The following is a 21,961-nucleotide window of genomic DNA, read 5'->3' as shown; positions in this document are numbered from 1 at the left end:
TTTGGGATGGTTTTGGTTGCTACCTGTTGTACAATGTTGCAAACCTCTGTCCATAGTTCTTCAGGCACTCTGTCTATCAGATCTAATTCCTTGAATCTATTTGTCACCTCTACTGTATATTCAACAGGGATATGATTTAATTCATACCTGACTGGCCTAGCGCTTTTCCCTACTTTCTTTAATTTAAGCCTAAACTTTGCAACAAGAAGCTCATGGTCTGTGCCACAGTCAGCTCCTGGTCTTGTTTTTACTGACTGTATAGAGCTTCTCCATCTTTGGCTGCAGAGCATATAGTCAATCTGATTTCTGTGTTGACCGTCTGGTGATGTCCATGTGTAAAGCCGTCTCTTGGGTTGTTGGAAAAGAGTGTTTGCTATGACCATCGTATTCTCTTGACAAAATTCTATCAGCCTGTGCCCTGCTTCATTTTGTACTCCAAGGCCAAACTTGCCTGTTATTCCAGTTATCTTTTGGCTTCCTACTTTAGCATTCCAATCCCCCATGATGATAAGGACATCATTTCTGGGTGTTAGTTCTATAAGGTGCTGTAGGGCTTCATAGAACCGGTCAATTTCATCCTCTTCAGCACCGGTGGTTGGGGCATAGACTTGGACTACTGTGATATTGAATGGTTTGCCTTGGATTCGAACTGAGATCATTCTGTCATTTTGAGGATTGTATCCCAGTATTGCTTTTCCTATTTTTTTATTGACTATGAAGGCTACTCCATTTCTTCTGAGGGATTCTTGCCCGCAGTAGTATACCTGATGGTCATCTGAATTAAATTCACCCATTCCTGTCCATTTTAGTTCGCTGATACCTAAGATGTCAATGTTTAGTCTTGTCATCTCTTGTTTGACCACGTCCAGCTTTCCTTGATTCATGGATCTTACATTCCAGGTTCCTATGGAGAAAAAATCTTTACAGCATCGGACTTTCCTTTCACCACCAGACATATCCACAGCTGAGCGTCCTTTCGGCTTTGGCCCAGTCGCTTCATTCTTTCTGGCGCTACTAGTACTAGCCCTCTGCTCTTCCCCAGTAGCATATTGGACGCCTTCCGACCTGAGGGGCTCATCTTCCAGCGTCATATCGTTTTGCCTTTTGGTACTGTCCATGGGGTTTTCATGGCAAAGATACTGGAGTGGGTTGCCATTTCCTTCTCCAGTGGATCACGTTTTGTCAGAACTCTCTGCTATGACCTGTCCGTCTTGGGTGGCCCTGCACGGCATAGCTCATAGCTTCATTGAATTACGCAAGCCCCTTCGCCACGACAAGGCAGTAATCCATGAAGGGGTCACATAGCCTACAACTTTTCAACTTAGCTTTTTGTATAGTTTAAGAATGGCTTTTATCCAATTATTGCTGCTGTTTAAATTATATTATTGTATTTGCATTTTTAATTAGAATGGTGTTTTTTTGTTGTGGTTGAACCACTTTTATCACTTTTCCCTAGTTAGAAACAGGCATTTCCCTATTTCTAAATATCATGAGCATTTTGTCTTAAAATTCCCAAAGGGGAGGAAATGGTTGGAGATACAATCCACTTCTGCTTAAAAGAAACAAGGTAGGTTATCATGGCTCCTTTGGAATAAGCACAGATAGTCCTTAACTTACAACAGTTCATTTAGTGACTGTTCAAGGTTACAACAGCACTGAAAAAAGTGACTTATGACCATTTTTCACACTTATGACCATTGCAGCTTCCCTAGTCATGTGATCAGTATTCAGAAATTTGGCAAATGATTCATATTTATGAAGGTTGCAGTGTTCCACGGTCATGTGATCCCCTTTTGCAGCCTTCTGACAACGGGGAAGACAGATTCACTTAACAACGATATTCCTAATTTAATAACTGTGGTGATTCACTTAATAACCGTGGCAAGAAAGGATGTAAAATGGGGCAAATTTCACTTAACAAATGTCTCACTTAGCAATAGAAATTTTGGGCTCAATTGTAGTCGTAAGTCGAGGACTACCTGTAGCCAGTGACAAGCCACGGGCTAAAAATTCGTCAACGAACCCGTCTTTTCCATTTGACATTGAAAAGGGAATCCCTCATCTGTGCAGGATAATGATCGGTCAGTAAGTTGATCAGATTGACTGGCCTGCAAAATGAGATCATTCTTTCTTTCCAATCCGCCCACGTTTCTCTTCTTCTCTTCTACCAGCCGAACCTTCTCCGCCGGCTTTGAAGCACCGCGCTAGGGAAGAGGATGGGAGGAGGGAATACGCATGCGCACCTACGCAGTTGGGATTATTTTTTTTCCCCCTCTTTTTTTTTTTGGTTGTTGTTTCCTCCCTCCGCAGTATTATGAGGTCAGCGCGAAGGGACGGCGTGCCCTATGACGTAACCCTCCGCACCTCCCCGCTTCCTCCAATCCGGACCTACGGAAGGAGCGGAGCAAAGGGAGAGAAGCAGCAGTTGGTTTCTGCTCCTACCAAAGGCAGGGGGGGTGGGGGTGCGGGAAGAGGCGGAAGGAAAGGAAAGAAAGACCCGGATGCTGCTGCCGCCGCCGCCGCCGCCGCGAGAAGCTAAGCGGGCCAGAGGAGGAGGAGGGAGTTGTGCGTGCGGCGGCGGCAGGAGCGGCAGCTTTTCGCCTCTTCGTCTGGGGCGGAGCAGGGAAGACGGCGCCGAGTTTCCCGTCCTGACTGAGCGCGGGGCCCGTTTCCCTCAGGTCGTTGTCGGCAAGATGGAGGAGGCGGGGATGGCTGCGCCGCTGCCGGATACGGCGTAAAGGTGCGAAGGGCCGGTGGGCTGTCCGGGATCGGCGCGTTTGCTCGAGGCAGCAGCGAAAGGCGCTGAGGCGAGGCGATGCTGTCGGTCTATGGAATCTTGCTGTCAGCTCTGCTGGGCTTCTTCCTCACGCTGCTCGCCCAGCTTTTTCTCTTTTATCGGAGGCAGCCGGAAGCCGCGGCCGGCTCGTCCCGGCTTCGCAGCTCCCACTTCTTTGTTACGAGAGTAATGCCCGACTCGACCCTCAAGGACTACTTAACCGGCTTCCTCACGTTGGGGCAGGAAGCGTTTCTCCCCGCATCTTTGGGCTCTTCCAAAAACGAGCAGAACTCGAAGCCCCCGAGCCAGGAATCTCCCGCCTTGGTGGAGTGTACGGAGGAGACCCTCTACTGGCTCAACGCCATCTGCCTCTTTCTCTTCAGGGAACTCAAGGACACCTCCTTGATCCGCCACTGGGTCACCAGGAAAATCAAGGTAGAATTCGAGGAGCTTTTGCAGACAAAAGTGACTGGCAAGGTGCTGGAGGGTCTCAGCTTGCGGGATGTCTCCTTTGGGAACGTCATCCCCCTTTTTAAAAATATCAAGATATTGCGGCCGGTGACGTGTAACGAGGAAGGCTGTCCAGAGGAGCTGGACTTTGAAGTTGACATGGAGTACGATGGGGGCTTCCACTTAGCCATTGATGCAGACCTTGTTTTTGGCAAGTCAGCGTATCTGTTTGCCAGAATCTCTAGAATTGTGGGTCGACTGAGGCTGGTCTTCACCCGTATACCCTTCACACACTGGTCCTTTGCTTTCGTCGATGAACCTTTGATTGACCTTGAAGTCAAGTCGCAGTTTGAAGGAAGACCCTTGCCGCAACTTACTTCCATCATTGTCAATCAGTTCAAGAAAGTCATTAAGCGCAAGCATACATTACCTCACTATAAAATCAGGTAAGTTGTTTTGGATTAAGGAGATACAGTTACACTGCATGCTTGTGTAAAATGGGTGGGAACGGAAGAAGAAATACTTCACCGGGTTAATCTGAAGACGTTTGGTAAGGACAGTGTGAAATGTAACAGAAATGTCTTCTGGAAGAGTGGTAAATGAGGCAATTGAATAAACTTGGCTTTCAGTGTATAATTCACCAAAACAAGCCATGCTCATTTTCTGAAGAAAGTGTTGTGGGCTTTGATCGTGAATAGTATGCTTAATTTTTATACCCACATTACTTATTAACTATTCCCTTTCTTGGGAAGCAGCATTATGAATGGATCCTAAAAGGAGTAAGAAATAATAAGCCAAAGGAATTAATACATGAATTTAAAAAAAGAGGAGGAAGTATACCCAAATCTAATTTTCACCATAATAATTGGGCTTTTCTTACATCTCTGTTTTGCAAAGCCTTATTTCACCTGGTCCATCCTTGCATTTTGTTTTTTTTTAAATTATATGCAGGTAGTCCTCAACGTACGACCACAATTGAGACCAAAATTCTGTTGCTAAGTGAATTTTGCTCCATTTTATGACCTTTCTTGCCACAGTTAAGTGTATCACTGCAATTGTTAAGTTTGTAACATAGTTGTTAAGTGAACCTGGCTTTCCCATTGATTTCGTTTGTGAGAAGGTTATGAAAGGTGATCACAGGACACTGTAAACCATCATAAATAGTTGCCAAGCGTCTGAATTTTGATTATGTGATTATGGGGACGCTGCAATTGTAAATGTGAAAAACAGTCACTTTTTTCAGTGCCATTGTAACTGTTGTAATTTCAAACGGTCATAAATGAACTGTTGTAAGACAAGGATTGCCTGTAACTGTTTTTCAGAATTTCAGCAATTCCATACAAACACAACTTTCATAGTCTTCCCCTTTTTCTCGACCTATTTACTCTTATTTCATAGATTTGTTTTGAAATGTTATCTTTATTCCTTCCCTTCATATCAACAAAATACATAAAAGTTCTCAATTCATATTGGTCACTGCTATCAGATTCCTATCCTGAGCAGGGTTGGAAGATGTTGGAGGTCCCTTTCAGCCCTTGATTCTATGGTATATTCACCCCACATTTATACCTCATCTGCTCATTCAGTTGAGAATGACAGCATTGATTTCACTTACCGTAATCTGTAATCTTTGGCAGAGTGAGGATGAGACTTGTGTGACAATCTGGTTCTCCTTGGTATTGATTATGAAGTGCTGGATTGCTAGAGGACTTGGGAGTGGGAGATGCAATGTTGCAATAGTTTTCCTTCTTTTTGCAAAGCTAGTTTTTACATAGGCTCCGTCTTTGTGGGATGCCTCAGGGCTTGGGACTCTCAACTGTTTAACATTTACTTGAACCAACCTGGGTAGTATCAATTACCATCAGTTACATATGATGATACTCAGTTAGATAGCTTAGCCTTGGTTGAGTGAGTGAGTGATGAGGTTGAGGTCTTGTTCCAGTGCCTAAAGATTATTGGAGTCTGGATGGGGTAGCTATGGGTAGCTGCCCAAGTAGGTATGGTTCATAGTTCTTCCAGTGCCAGAGTTTCTCTATTTTTGGTTATAAATAATGTTGCACTTCCCCAGACAGAACTGGTACACAATCCTGGGCTCATAGCTCCTCAAAGAGTAGGTGACAGTTGTGATCTGGAATTAGTTTGGTGCACCAGTAGAACTCTTTTATGGACCAAATCTCTTCTCACAGTTATTTATGCCTTGGTCATCTAACCTGGATTGTGGATTGTTGCAGTGGGCCTCGTGGGAGATCATTTAGACGCTGTTGCGCTTGTTATATTTTGCTTGATTTTAGATCATGTGCTTACTTTTTTTATTTATTTATTTGTACACCATCCACAAATCAGTATATAAAATAGGCAGCTCTCTCACATGATGGAGTTATGGATCTGAGGTATTACTTTAAGAACCTTATGCATATTAAAAAAGCAAGGGTTCTAATTAGATGCAATCTTCAGTATAAAGTCAGAGTCTAAATGTCACAGTGGCTAACTTGAAAAGTGCTAGGAGAAGTTTGATCTCTGTCTTATATGTGACACTGAACTGTGGCATACTACTTTTAGCAGCCTAAATCTTGTTACTCACAGTGCTGGTTTTTGGTTGCTGTACCTGCATTTTGGAATAACCTTCTCCCACGAATTTGATCTGCCCCCTTTGCTGTTGGCTTTTCGTAAGTCAACATAAACTGGGAAATAATTTTGATTTTGCAAATCCTTGAGAGGGTCTTGTGGGACGACCACTCTTTAAGAAACACTGCTGTAAACTATTAAAAACTGAGCTTTTCCAGAAAGCCTTGTTTGTTCTTATTTTATTAATTTTTACTGGTAGATGTAAACTAATAGTCTCTTAGAATAAAGGTGGAAGGATATATCCAATAAAAACATGCATCTCTGAAAAAGAGTAATAGCCATGGGTTAACTGATGTACATTTGACAAAAGCAAAGCTTACTTTTCATTCATCTGTGGGTAGGAGTTCTTTTCTGTATGCAGTTTCAGATTTCTAGACAAGTTAAAAAGATTTTGTAACTCTAGAGCAGGAAAAGGCTTTAGAATATTACCTTTTAGTTGTACCAGTGCAAAGTTTTCTATTTTTGAATCAGAATTACTATAGCAAAATTAGCATTCATCTTTTCACTCTAGTATGTTTGCACATGTCTTGTGAATTCTTTTCATTATTTTAAAAGTATTCCTGCATTTTTTCTTGTAAAGATTGATATTTTAACCCAGAATCAGATATTGTATATTCAAATATGATTCTCATTTGAGTAGTGTTTGTGGTGATTGCCCAATTTCAATAAATACAAGGAAGTCCTCTTTTAATAACAGATGTGTAGGTTTTACAAATATTCTGTGTATACGTAAAAGGGGAAGAAAACCTGCTTGATTAATTATGGACAGTTTTGTAGCCAGTCAAATTGGTTCTTTAGTGAGGTATAGTCAAAAGCTGAAGGCTACTTTGCATATCTGGGAAGAAATTTATTATTATTTATTTCTCATACAAATCTATATGGCTGCCTGACTCATGGACAGGTGATTCCAGGCAGCTTATAATATTAAAAAATCCACTCCTTCCTCCAAGGTATGCTCCTATTTTTTTTCCCCTTGGAAGATCAGACAGGCAAGCATAGAAGCAGGATGGTTTCATGCCTGCCCTAATCCGATGGAACAGATTCCTCCCAGATTAAAATGTCTCCCTCCCTAATATCTTTCAGGAAGGAGATTAAGTCCATGCAGCACTACGTATTTGGTGCCTAGAGGATTGGTTATGAAGATTATTATACTGTACATATTGTTGGTTTAAAGCTTTTATGATTCATTATTTGAGCTGCCAGACATACAAATGTTAAATAAGTAAGTGGGGCTGGATAACATCTAGCTTTTCTGTGTAGAAGATTTTTACGGTATTTTTATAGCAGTACAGTAGCAACTGAAAACTAGAATACCTTAAAGAATACATTAAAGTGGGGGATTTGTCAGACTCAAGATGTTGAATTACACTATTCCAGAGCTCTTGCTAGCGTGAGTGATGATGAGGGGAATGGTAGAGGCTGTAGTTTAGTAACATCTGGAGAACCACCTGTTCTGTATCTCTGGATTTAAGAACAATATTTGTAATAAATGCACAAGAGTGAATAGGTAGCCTCCCTATACATTAATAAAATTAAAACAAAATTGGGAGTTTGTTTTAATTAATAAATTTATTTAGCAACTTAAATGTCACATCAGTAATCAGAGTAATTCTCGGCAGCTTATATATTAGAGCGTTTCATTATCAAATGAGGTAACATCAATAGCGCTAGTAGGGAGTGAGGTTTCCTCTCATTTTTTCGTACTAAGAAATGGGTCTCTTAGCGCTTTCAATATGGCAATCAATGCTTTACAGCTGAGACCTAGAGGATGCCACCTGTACTGTGCCAACTCTTATTGTTTTGGAAGAAGGATTAGGGGAAAGATGGTCCTGAAGTTAACCAGGTCCTAAGGATGTTGAAGGTGACAATCGACACCTTCCATTGTACCTGGACATTACTGTAACTTGTGCAGCTTGCAGAGTGGAGATGTTACATAGGTTAAGTAGGAAATGCCTATAACCGCTCAGGGAAGTGTGTTCTGGACCAGTTGTAGCAAACTACCAGGGTACTTTTTGTTGTACTGGATTTACAAAGAGGCTTGTTAAAGCTTTAAAGAATCTTATCAGAAGAGACAGAAAAGAAATCAATTTCTACAACATTATTTGAATGGACTAAAGATTAAGGCTGTTAAAAAAAGAAAAAAATATAAAATTAGTTTCTTTGATGAAGGTTAAAATGAGATATGTTGTTAATAGGCTTTCAGCTGATACCAGGACTGAAAAGATTGTACTTTATTCATTAGTTTATGCAGTTAATCCTCGATTTACCGCCACTGTTGGCACTGAAACTTTCCACTAAGCAATGTGGTTATTAAATGAGTTGTGCCTGATTTTACTACCTTTTTTGCTGCAGTCATTAAGCAAATCTAGTTTCCTCCATTGACTTTGATTGTCAGAAGGCCCTTGGAAAGACCACAACTGGCAAATAGGTGACCCGGAGATGCGGCAACCATTGTAAATATATGCGGTTTGCCAAGCTCCCAAATTTTGATCATGTCACTGCAAGGCTGCTGGAATAGTCATATGTCCAAAGACCAGTCATAACTCATTTTTTTCAGATCCATGTTAACTTGGAATGGTCCTTAAACAAACGGGTCATAAATCAAGGACTACCAGTAATTAAGAGATGGGGTATGGGATGAAGAGATCATTGGTTGCAAACTAAAAGGGGTGCAGAGTTACTAAAATTATTTATCCTTGGTGGGCTAAGTTTGAAAGTCATTTCTTTATATATTTTTTCTTTATTCTTTTTTTCTTTCTATTTTTTTCTTTATTTTTACTGGTACCTTTCATTCTTTTTTCTATTCTTTTAATTTATATTAGATTTCACTATTGTAATTAGCATCCTTAATAAAATTATATTTTAAAAAGTTTGCATGTATTTAGCCTCGGTTTACCTAGTTATGCATCCCTTTTTGCATGCACTTTAAACTGTTACCAGTAATTTATGCTTTTGTATATAATTATTCCTTTTTTTCTCCAGCATGATAAATGCTATTTCCTTATGGATGCTACTTTCCTAACACTAGTGACAGATGACATTGGATTCTGCTACTGGTATTTATTTTACATTCTTAAAACTCTGCAGGACTTCTGTGTGTGTGCTTAGAAGGATGGGTCACTACATTGATTCAGAAACATTTATAATTGTGATATGAGAATGAGATCTTGTAGTCCTCATAGTTACTTGCTCTGAACAATTTATTTTTAATTATCTGTTAGAGCAGGTGTTAATGTACCTGATAATCTGATGTGGGTACACAATTGGCAAACCTATTTGTTATTTCAGATGACATTATTTGAACATGCATGTTTGGTGGATACGGAATATTCTTGAATTTTGTCTATAACATTCTATTTTCAGTGTGCATGTGAATTTTCTGGAAAGAGATGAAGAGTTGGAATTGTGATGCTGAGTCTTTAAAACCAATCTTCATTTAAAAATAACTCTTTTGAGAATTACTTGAAACTTTATTTTACAGACTCAGTAAGCTAATTATATGCTAACAAATAGTAAGAATGCAGATTGGTAAGTTTCTTATAGTACAATAAACACGTAGAATATAATTGTCTATGTACACAATTTAGTGTGTAATATAATAAAAATATGTAATTGATTACCTTCTATCTGATTCACAACAAGATGTTAATTGTCATCACCTTTCTCTCTAAGACTTCCGTAAGCAAGTTTAGCATGGTTATCAGGGTATTTTTGTACATTTTGCAAATTATTTTTCTTTTTTCTCTTTCATTTCCTGTGATATATTTTACCCAGGCAGAACAGGACCAAATTCTCATAGGGCTGTGGTTATGATTGGGTAAGACTTATGGTCAGGGAATACTAGCACCTATCCCTGCTTCTTATCCAATTTAGCATGCAGGCATTTCAAGGCTGTGCCAGTCTGGTGTGTGAAGTGGTTGACATCAGGCTACTTTGAGTGGGCATGGAAAGGTAGCGTCCCATTTTTGCTCTTGGCTTGGTGAGACGTTATGTAGAACCACATTGTGGTAAATAATGTAATTACATATTTTCTCATGCATGTGGAAATACATGTCTTGGACTGCATGAGGTGTTGACGTTGTGTTGCAAGACAGTGGTAATGTCTGACTTAAGTTAGCATAGTGGCATGCAATTTTCTTATTGTTAAGGAACCTAAGAACTCTGTTCACCACTGGACAGATTCTGTTCTCTAAATATGTAAAATATAGTGGAATGACCAAATATTCTCTTATTAAGAAGAACATTTGCAAGGTAAATTAGCATAATTAGTTTTGTCTTCTTTACAACTTGGAAAATTATCTTCACAATTTCTCTGAAAGGTAAAAAGTACTTTGTAATTACTAAGCTCTGCATAAGACAAACTACTAGGCAATCCTTATGTAAAAAAATAATGGAATACAAAAACAAAAATGGACATAATTTAACCCAATAGGGGAGCATTTTGATTTTTCAGAAAACTGCATAATAACGGATCATCCATACAGTGCTGGGATTACTGTTATTAAGCAAAGCAGCCACGTGATGTCTCATTTAATGACCACCTTACTCGGTGATTGAGATTTGGTCCCAATTGTAGTTGTAAGGATTATTTCTACCACTAATGTAAAAATCACTACTGAAAATGTGCCAAGAAAACTGCCAGAACTTGTATAGGCAGTCACAAGGAGTTGAGATTGATTTGAAGACACACCCTCTTAAAAAAAATCCACATAAAAACACCCAGCTAGTGGCAGCATCTAACTGTCATTGATTATCACAAAAAGCAAGGTTGTACCTGGGTAATACTTGGCTGGCATTGTGGAGGAAAAATGTCTGTATAAAGTCGTTTAATAATTATGATCAGCTATATACCCCTCATCGTATGAAACACAAATTATATTTTTATGGCACCAGAGGTTATAGAAGCAACCTAAAAAGAGTGAGGATGAGTGAGTTTACATTAGAATATACTTATTGCATACAGCAAAGTAACTCTTTGGATATACCAAGATGTACTGGGTTTAGAGAAGTCAAATGGAGATGGGTATGTGTGTGTCTGTGAAGTAGAATTATAAAAGCAGTGGTATAGTTTTTTTTTTAAAAAAACCCAAAGACAGGATTCTCATGATTTCTTTCTAGATAATTACTTTTATGGCTATACTGGCCTTGCTTCCTAGCACCTATGCTTATGTCCTAATGTGCCATAGGGTATTACTTCTCAAGTCCCTGGGAAGTGGGGTGTTAAGCTTCTCCTAAACAACACCTTATTTTCTCGTACAACAGCACCAGTAAAATCCTGGAAGAATGCAATGGTGAATCATTTCCATGTCCATTAAGTCATCAGGAGTAATATTCAACTTAAAATGAAAATTGATATTGATTGAGGAAATCAGGCACCCTCTTAGCTTTCTAAGTTAGTGAGTTACCTGGGATAATTTGGCCTTCAGAAACCAGTGCGTGAAATGAAATGCAATCAGTTATTTATACATTTTTTAAAATAAATTACAGTACACTTCAGAAGTGTTTGCAAGATCTAGCTCGTTTAATCAGAATGAAGAAAGTCTTTTTGTGCCATCATGCAACAATCATTATCCTTTGGGGCATGTTTTTTTTTTAAAAAAAAAATGGTAGAACTTACGTTACAACACAGCAATACTGCTTTTGACAGTTTGACACATCCTGCCTGCTCCTGTGGAGATTGCCATTTAAGTTTTCCATATTTTTATCGCATGGATTTTCCATAAGTGTTATAGACTGCATATCCTTGAATAAATGCTTATAACTTTCTAGCATAAAAGTAAACACGTGGATATTTTTTCAAGTCTTTGGGGAAATAAAACCTTAAATGTGATCACAAATAGTATTACTGGGAAATGGGAAATAATTACAAGCACATGAACGGTGAGAGAGCGGCTGCGGTTGACTCACCTGGTTGACTCGGGTGAGAGCCGAGTTGGACTGAGTTGGGATTGAGATGCTTATCCTGGCTCATAACATCACATCATTATGGTCATCTAATTGCTCATTGGTTTATGGCCCTATGCAGTTGTTATCATGATATGGTTCATATACAATACTCTAGCACGGACTTATATGCTCTCAGGGGGGCTCCTCCCTCCTGGATACGACCGGTTGCCATGTCCCTTACTTCCCTTAAGGACGGGCCCAATTGTTGGGACCCTGAGAGGTGGCTGGGCTTAAATAGGGGCCTCTGGTGGAAATGCATTAAGAGGCCCCTTGTATGTTTTTTAGCCGGTTGTTTTAAAGGGTTAGGGAAGGGTGGGAATGGAAGGGAGGGGAGGGAATTGGGGAGGGTTTTATCAACCGGCTGTCAGTCTGGGCCTCCAATAGTTCCCGGTGAGATGGGGTTGGGGGCGTGGGCTTTTGGTTCCGTTGGTATGGGGGTGGGGTTGAAAATCCCCACGACGATTGGGAATGGCAGCAGGCGGTTACACGGAGGGCCGTATCAATATCCGGGACCGCGCCCCTACTATCTTCGAGCGGTGGCGTGTTCCAACCCTCCGGTTAGTACCCTTGTATCCGGGGGTGAGGGGGATCAGGACCCTGAGCTCAGACTGGTGTATTTCAATGCCCGATCCGTGGTGAACAAGGCTCCCCTCGTCCGGGAATTGATCGAGGAGGAACACGTGGATCTGGCATGCATTACGGAGACCTGGTTGGGCCCAGAGGGCGGTGTCCCTCTGGTTGAACTTTGCCCTCCGGGTTTCTGTGTGCTACACCAGTCTCGAGCTCAGGGCAGGGGCGGTGGGGTGACGGTGGTTATACGGGAGACCTTATGTCCGCGGGAGACCACCGTTGTCCAGATAGGCAGGAGTGAGTCTCTTCTCATGAGATGTGGCCCTCGGGCTCAGTTGGGTCTGTTGCTAACATACCTGGCGCCCAGCTGTGTGGCAATGGCCCTGCCTGAGCTGCTCGACACCCTCTCAGGGTTGACGGTGGAGTTTCCCAGTCTGGGCGATTTCAACCTGCCTTCCCTGGGAGAGTCGTCAGAGTTAGCTCGGGAGTTCATGGCTTCCATGATGGCCATGGACCTGACCCAAGTAATTCAGGGCCCGACTCATGGGGCGGGTCACACCCTTGACCTGATTTTTCTATCTGGACAATGGTTGGATGATTTGGGAGGGGGCTCGCCATCTGTTGTCCCCCTGTCATGGTCCGATCATTATCTCCTGCGGCTGGTCTTCCATTGTGCCACCCCCCGCTGCCGGGCTGTGGAACCGACCAGATGGTTCCGTCCCAGGCGCCTAATGGACCCAGAACGGTTCCAGATGGCGCTTGGGTCCTTACTTATCTCCCTCACTCACAGCCCGGTCGATGCCTTGGTTGATGCCTGGGAAAGGGCGGCTACCGAGGCACTCGACCGTGTTGTACCCTTGCGACCCCAGACTCGGCACAGATCCCGTTGGGCTCCATGGTTTACTGTGGAGCTCCGGGAGATGAAGCGTCGGAGACGGGGTCTAGAGAGCGGTTGGAGGTCCACCTGGTCTGAATCTGACCGATTGCAACTAAGAGCCTTTACAAGGTCTTACCTTGCTGCGATGAGGATGGTGAAGTCTAATTACTTCGCTGCCCTCATCGCGTCCGCAGATAATCGCCCAGCCGCCCTGTTTAGGGTGACTCGCTCTCTCCTTAATCAGGAGGTGAGGGAGGAACCCTTACAGGGTCAGGCTGAGGAGTTTAGTCATCATCTGGTGGACAAAATCGCTCAGATCCGGACCGGTTTGGACTCTGACTGGGCAGAGTCTGGCATGGAGGAATCAAGCGGTCTTGAGCATGTTATCTGGACTGAGTTCAACCCTGTTTCTCCCGAGGACGTGGACAGGATTATGAGGAGACTGAGCTCCACCACTTGTTTACTGGACCTGTGCCCCTCCTGGCTGGTCTATGCGGCTCGGGAGGAGACACGAGGCTGGTTCCAGGCAGTAATAACTGCTTCCTTGAAGGAGGGTATCTTCCCCGCTGCCTTGAAGGAGGCGGTGGTGAGGCCTCTCCTCAAGAAGCCTGCCCTGGACCCGGCTGTTTTAAATAACTATCGTCCGGTCTCCAACCTTCGCTTTTTGGTGAAGGTTGTTGAGAGTGTGGTTGCGCATCAGCTTCCTCTGTTCCTGGAGGAAACTGATTATCTGGACCCGTACCAATCGGGTTTCAGGCCCGGGTACAGCACGGAGACGGCATTGGTTGCACTGGTGAATGATCTCTGGCAGGCTCGGGACAGGGGATGTTCCTCTGTCCTAGTCCTTTTAGATCTCTCAGCGGCTTTCGATACCATCGACCATGGTATCCTACTGCGGCATCTCAGTGGGTTGGGAGTGGGAGGCACCATTTTACGGTGGTTCTCCTCCTACCTCCTGGGCCGCTCACAGTCGGTGTTGACAGGAGGGCAGAGTTCCGCCCCGAGGTCTCTCGTTTGTGGAGTCCCTCAGGGGTCGGTCCTCTCTCCCCTCCTGTTCAACATCTACATGAAACCGCTGGGCGAGCTCATTCGTGGTTTCGGGGTGGGGTATCATCAGTATGCTGATGATACCCAACTTTTTCTTTCCACCCCGAACCAACCCAGTGATGCACTCGACGTGATGTCCCGTTGCCTGGAAGCGGTCCGGGTTTGGATGGGGAGAAACAGGCTTCGACTCAATCCTGACAAGACTGAGTGGCTGTGCATATTGGCATCTCGGATAAACCAGGTTGTTCCATCACTAATGATGGGGGGTGAGGTGTTACCCCCCGTCGATAGGGCTCGCAACTTGGGCGTCCTCTTGGATTCATGGCTCAATTTTGAAGATCATATAGGAGCCGTGACCAGGGGGGCTTTTGTCCAGCTTCGTCTGGTGCGCCAGTTGCGGCCCTATCTGGACCAAGATGCCCTACGCACAGTCACCCATGTGCTTGTGACCTCCCGGCTAGACTACTGCAACGCTCTCTACATGGGGCTGCCATTGAGGACCACTCGGAGGCTTCAGCTAGTGCAGAATGCAGCTGCACGAGTTGTTATGGGAGTTTCCCGATACTCCCGTGTAACACCTCTTCTCCGTGAGCTGCATTGGCTTCCGGTTGCCCTCCGGGTGAGATTCAAGGTGGTGGTAATGACCTATAAAGCTCTAATGGCTTGGGTCCGGATTATCTAAGGGAACACCTGCTGCCGGCATCAACTTCCCATCGTCCTGTGCGCTCCCACAGGGAGGGCCTTCTTAGGGTACCGCCGGTTAAGGAGTGCCGGCGGGTTATTCCCAGGGGAAGGGCGTTCTCTGTGGGCGCGCTGGCCCTTTGGAACCAGCTTCCCACAGAGCTTAGGACCGCCCCCGACCTTCGCTAATTTCGTAGGGACTTGAAAACTTGGTTTTTTGAGCTGTCTGGCCCAGACTGAGGGGTTTTAATTATTTAATTAATGGGGTTTTAGTTAAGTTCAGGGATTAATTTAATCTTAGTTTTAATCGATTTTAATTGTATGTGATGTATTTTAACTTTAAATTTTCCCTGTAAACCTCCCTGAGTCCTACGGGAATAGGGCAGTATATAAATTTAAATAAATAAATAAATAAATAAAATAAAATAAACTTGTTGCCACTATGAGATCCTGTACAAAAACCTTTGGATGCAACAATGATTGCAATACATACTCTATAGTTGGCCATGATGATAATGATTATTTCATTTCTGGGGCTGTAGATATTTTCTGTCAAGAGTCTTGTAACAACAGAATAATTGCTAAAATCACAGTTCTAAATAAATAATATGTACGTATCTTTTGATTAGGTTCAAACCATTTTTTCCATTTCAAGTTGTGCCACCTGAAGAATATAGAGACCGGAACCTCAGTATACAAGGTTTCTCACTAACGGAAGGAAGACTGAAAGTTTCTTTAATAGAATGTTCAAGGTATGTTCTTGACACTTCTTGTAATACTGGTTTTGTTTGTGTCTTAAAATCAAGTGACTGGGTAAACAGGATTAAGAAAGGGTTAAGGTTAAAGTCATGGTTCTTCAAGTTAAGGATTTGTGTCCAGTTTATTTTTCTGACAGAAGGTTTTCATTAGCAAACAACAGAGCTCAAAACAGTTGAAGCGTCTGATGTGGTACATGCTGTAGCTAAGATATCTCCTGAAGAATCAGTTGCCCCAAGCAGATTTTGCCCTTTTGAGTGGCAGTGATACAGACTTCATGACAAAAGTACACTACTTTGCTGATCTCAAAAACATAAACTGTGTCAGGCTTGGCTAGTACTTGGATGGAAGACTGCCAATAAATACCAGAATACTCTAAGAGAAGAAGTACTCGGGCACTCTCATAGTTTATTTGGCTGTGGGTTCACTATGAAAGCTAAATTCATAGCATGGCTCTTTTGGAAGAAGCCAAGTGATGGTGAAAAAAGTCATTACTGGATACCCTAACCAGGCAGTTTATCGTCTCCTAAGAAAGTCGGCTTAGATGAACTTAAGAGTTGGCTGAACAATCACACTCAAAACTGCTCATTAATGGCACCACATTAGTTTGGAAATATCAAACAGTGTGCTATCCTGTGTCCTAAGCTCTTCAATAATATAATCAGTGTCTTCTTTGAGGGAGTTGTGGAAACACTTACGTATAAAGTTTATACCTTAGATAAGAGAGTACACTAAAGGTTTAGATGGATTTGAGCAGTAGACTGAAATAAACAGAATAAAATTTAACAAGGAATAAAATAAAGTTCAGCATCTGGGTAGGAAAAATGTATAGCACAAATATTGAGTGGTGATACCTGGTTTGGCAGTAGTATATGTGTAAAGAAATTGGGTTTCTTCGTCAGCCACTTGTTAAACACAAGCCAGCAGTGTGATGCAGGTGAAAAAAAAAGACAGATGCACCTTTGGGCACGTACATTATCATCAAAGCATAGAACTCATTTAATAGATCAGAATTGCTCCATCTGTCCAGTTCTGGGCACCACAGTTCAAAAAGCACAGTGAGAAAACAGAGCAAGTTCAAGAAGGGCCACCAAGATAGTGAAAGTTTTAGAAACCAATCTCCATGAGAAATTTTTAAAGGATCTGGGTATAAAATTCAACTGAGTGGAGCTATGGTAACAGTATCAAATATCTGAATGGTTGTCATATAGAAAAGGGTGCAGATGTATTATCTGTGGCCCAAAGGGCGAACCAAAACCAGAGAGTTAAAAATACAAGGAAATTCACTATAGTCATCGGGACTAATTTCCTGATAGTACAAACTGTCAACCTGTGAAACAGTCTGCCACATGAGTTTGAAGACTTGAAAACAGCTGAATGATTATCTTTCAGGGATTCTGTAGTGGATCAACTATGGAACTAAGACATTCCATGGTGAATATAATGCTATGTGCTGTGTTTTAGCTCAGATGCTGATTTGTATGAATCTCTTGGGGAAATGATTGAATATTCATCTAGCAACAAATAAATTTAACAAAACTGGACATTTGTAATCTCTCCTTTAGCCAGATAGATTCTCAGAATGGCCTGCAAAGCAATAAGTCAAAGCTGAAAATCAAAAAGGAGAGAATGAAGAGGATGGAAAAGTAAACGAATGTTTAGGAGCTAATATGCAATTTATTACTGATATTACAGTGACCAGGTGGAATGCGAAAATAATTCAATAATAACTATAAAGTAACGAGAAGTTGCTGCTCTTATCAAAACAAATTGGCATGGAAATGGCTAAGAGAAGAAAATTTCACATTTCTGGTCTCTTTAGTAGCTGAAGTCATGGTATAGTTCTGCTTCCTGTTTTTCCTTCTGGTTATAACTTGATGACTGCTGAGTCATCATTAGTGGCAAGATAGCAGTTGATAGTAAACAGTCCTGTTTATGTAGGATATAAGGGTGATAGGCAAGACAGAGGCTTTTCTCTCTATCAAAAAGATATATCTTGGGCTAACTTATCAGTAAGATAAAAAGCTCAGTAAACTAAAGAAAAACTGCATGTATTTTGGGTAGTAATAGCTAAGAATGCAAATGATTTGCAAGCTCTAGTAATGAAAGTCAAGGAACACAATGAAAAAAATAGGAATTAGATTAAACATAGAGAAGACCAAACTAATAAAAGCAGGAGCAACAACCAGCTTTAGAGCCGTCGGTGAAAATATTGAAATAATGGATAGTTTCTGCCTTTTAGAATCAGCTGTCAACATTAAAAAAACACCTAGCAATGAAAAAATGTGATGCAGATTAACACTTGGTAAGTAGCAAAGAAGGACTTGGAAGAGATACGCAGATGCAGGGACGTGTTCATATCTACAAAGATGAGAATTATACCGGCAGTAAGTGAAAGTAGGACTTTGACAAAGCAAGATAAAGTTTTGACATTTTTGAACTTTGTTGTTCAAAATCCTGAGAATATTTTGGATAGACAAAATAACAAACTAAGGGATCATCAAACAAATCAACGCAGAGTTTTTCCCTGAAGAATCACTAACCAGATTCAAATGATTCTACTTCTAAAAGGTCTTATATGAAGACCTATGTCTCTGAAGAAGTGTCTACCACAGGAAAAGTGGAAGGAAAGAGGAGAAGAGAACAACCTTTTAGGTGATAGATGGTCAGTTAACAATAGTCATAGATGCTCCATTGGAAGAAATGTAGAACCAGGTTAGAGACAAATCATCATGGAGAAAATCTATCTTTGTAGTCACTACGAGTCAATACTGACTTGATAGCATATAAATCAAACCTATTGGGTAACACTAGCCAACGTAGACATATTTTAAAATTTATTTCTTATAGATTAGTCAGAAAAAGTGTAATAGAGGAGACCAGTAGCACTTCCTTGATCTTTAATCTAACCCGTTTTTCTTATTTGGCAGTTAAGCTATTAAATAACAGTTGAGTAGAATTGCAAATATTCCTATAAAATGAAGAATCTTCACATACAAGCTCTACTGAGTATATATTGAAAATATGGATTAAAAGGCTATTCTAATTAGCTGGCAGGTACATTTCATAATGCATATATTTTCGGAAGTACTTAAAAGTTATGAAGACAGTTGCTGCAAGATTGGTGTGGGCCCAATATTGGAAGAGGGATGTTAGCCCACCCAACCAAATAATAATTCAGAAAATAATAAACTGTGCGGAATCAGATCGGCTTACTATGATGTTAAGGGGACGAGGGGACACAGAATATTATTTATCTTGCACTCAATGGTACAATTGGATGTCAAAAAGAGTTGTTAATTGAACTTTATTACTTGTTATATGTAAGAATTTCTTCTTTCTTTGTGACTATTTTCTTACATGTAATGGGACAATTTTATCTCCTCTTCGCAATGTGATGTAGACCGCTATTGACTTAATGTTTGTTTGTTACACAAATAAACAAAAAAATGCAAAAAATAAAGTTATGAAGACAGATACGTGTTTGTCCTGTCAGAAAAGAATAATATTTTTCCTTTAGAAAGATTTCACTAATTCACATTTAATTAAAATTAGTTTTCAGTCACAGTTTCTATACTATTTACTTTTCAATGATGCACAGTTACACTTGTTATCTACTTTAGTGCATATATTATCTACCATATATGAAAAATGTAGAAATTGTGTCCTTGCTTTCATTTCCTACCTGATTCCACTAGAGGGCGCAAATTCTTTAAAAAAAACAAACTTCTGATATTCTGAAATAGTGTACTATGAATAAATTTGTAAAGAAAATGTAGCAGCTGTAAGCAATTAATGGTAATTTAATAATTATATGTTTGAATTTCAGATTATTTATTTTTGGATCCTATGAGAGAGAAATAAATATTCACTGCACAATTGAATTAAGTGACAAATTCTGGGAAGAGAAAGAAAGGACTTTCATCAAGACGGTAAACCATCTTTTCCATAATTTCAGTTACATACAACAGTGATATTTGGAATATTATATATAATACAATATACTATATAATATGTAACATGCTATAAGGTAAAGGTGAAGGTTCCCCCGCACATGGGTGCTAGTCGTTTCCGACTCTAGGGGCCAGTGCTCATCTCTGTTTCAAAGCCGAAGAGCCAGCGCTTGTCCGAGGACGTCTCTGTGGTCATGTGGCCGGCATGACTAGACGCCAAAGGCGCACGGAATGCTGTTACCTTCCCACCGTAGTGGTCCCTATTTTTTTACTTGCATTTTTATGTGCTTCCGAACTGCTAGGCTGGCAGAAGCTGGGACGAGTAACAGGCGCTCACTCTGTTACGCGGCACTCGGGATTTGACCCGCCAAACTGCCGACCTTCTGATCGACAAGCTCAGTGTCCCTACCCACTGAGCCACCGCGTCCCTGTAACATGCTATATTTGATACATAATTTTACAGTATGAACTTTAAATGTTCCCAGTGTAAATTTGGCCCATTATCTCTTAGACCAGTCACTTCCTGCAAAGAAAGTCACAGTTTTGTTGTGGGGATTGTTGCGGGGAAAGTAGGAGGAGAGAACATAAGGTAGCTGCCTTTGACGTAAAAAAATTAAGGTGGGATATAAATTAAATTACATTACATTACTTGAACAATGGGCAGTATCCCGGGGTGGGAGGTGGGGAAAGCACTGGTTTTCCATCCTGTTTAATGGCTGTTCCAAACTTTCTTAGGAAGTGTATGTGTGTGTGTGTGTGTGTGTGTGTGTGTGTGTGTGTGTGTGTGTGTGTATATATATATATATATATATATATATATATATATATATATATATATATATATATATATATATATATATATATATATATATATATATATATATATATATATATATATATATATATATATATATATATATATATATATATATAATTTTTATAACTGATTTTGGTCTTTACTGTTATCCCTATCTTTGAGAATAAGTGTTTTCCCTAGTTGCTGCCAGTGATGGCATAAGATTGGCAATGCTCACTCTGAGAGTAAGATGCATGGTATCCAAATCTAACGAATAAATAAAGACATGACACTTACTTTTTGAGAATCATAACTTGATGTAGCATTTTCTTTTTCTCAGCCCATGTAATAATTGTATACTTTTGAACAGTAGGTGGCAGTATTGCTATTTTTTATGCATTAGTAAATTAAAGTATCAGAGAAGGTAAGACTACCTGAATTAAGATTTTAAACTTATTCTTAGTATATCTTCCACAATATCACTGCCCTTGTCAGAAAACACCAATTGGAAACCCTACTTTATTCTGTCACTTACTATTTCTGTTCATATAAGCAAAGTTAAATAAGTAATTTGAGTTGGATACCAATTGTATGACAAACAAGAATTTTAGCAGAGAAAGTCTTAATGTTGCCATCACTTTCACTGGAGCAAGGAATATTGAACTTGTCATCAGTTGTAACCCCCAATCATTCTAAAGAAGTCTGTTCTTGATTCTTATCCCCTTTTTTGATTACATGAGTAATAAACTTTCAGGTGATTCCCACTTAATCTCAGAAAGGCCTGTTTGAAGCAAGGCTCTTGCACTATTCTCATCAGAGCAAGAAAGGTTTTTTTCATCATAACTTTTTTGATATACTCCCCATATACTGTAAATTTGATACTTTTGTGAATAAGCTTTCATAGGAAATAAAGGGGGAACAGTGATTCTCTTATGCTAAAACACATTCAGACACGGCCCAAACTAAACTAGAATTACTTTTTCAGAAATCTTTATTTGATTATTCTAAAGAAAAGTGAGCAACTTCATCATATTAAAAAATAATATAAAAATCAAATCTAGCTTTCATAATGCTAAACTTGCCCAAAGCATTTATTTCTCTTTACAGGGTAAATGGTCCTATAATCACATTTCTTCAATTAGAAAATTGTGTAATGAATCACGTAGAGATCATAATGACTGCCACCTGGAATCTATTTTAAAACACCATTTTATACTGCTGGCAAAGCTTATATTACTTTCTTCAACCTTGTAAGATGGCATCATAGTGTCCAAAATGTTCAGTGGAAATCATTTGTTGCATGGGGCTTTGATGGTCAATGCAGGATTTAAAAATAATTCAACTGATATTATACAGTAGGATCGAAGGAGTTGAGACTGCAAAGCATTTTAAGGTCCGAATTTTGGAAAAGATAAATTTTGTTTTCCATACTTTCAGACTTCACTGGGCATTTATCCTTGCTTTGGATATTAACTGGATTAAGG

At 40.6% G+C, this 21,961-nt stretch overlaps 1 protein-coding gene across 1 annotated transcript in view; it reads left to right on the top strand.

Annotated features, from left to right (window-relative positions):
- The first annotated feature begins 2,215 nt into the window (after positions 1–2,215).
- Positions 2,216–21,961, top strand: part of PDZD8 (PDZ domain containing 8) — a 41,032-nt gene continuing 21,286 nt past the window's right edge. Inside the window, exons 1-3 of the mRNA XM_081329378.1 lie at positions 2,216–3,672; positions 15,602–15,724; positions 19,558–19,660. Of these exons, the coding sequence (XP_081185504.1) occupies positions 2,816–3,672; positions 15,602–15,724; positions 19,558–19,660 (1,083 nt within the window). The 5' untranslated portion in view covers positions 2,216–2,815. The remainder of the gene's footprint in view (positions 3,673–15,601; positions 15,725–19,557; positions 19,661–21,961) is intronic.

Source organism: Vipera berus (assembly GCF_964194415.1).
Source record: "Vipera berus genome assembly, chromosome: 5".
NCBI lineage: Eukaryota > Metazoa > Chordata > Lepidosauria > Squamata > Viperidae > Vipera > Vipera berus.
The sequence above is the reverse complement of the archived record's forward strand: the minus strand, read 5'-3'. Positions and strand labels throughout refer to the sequence as shown.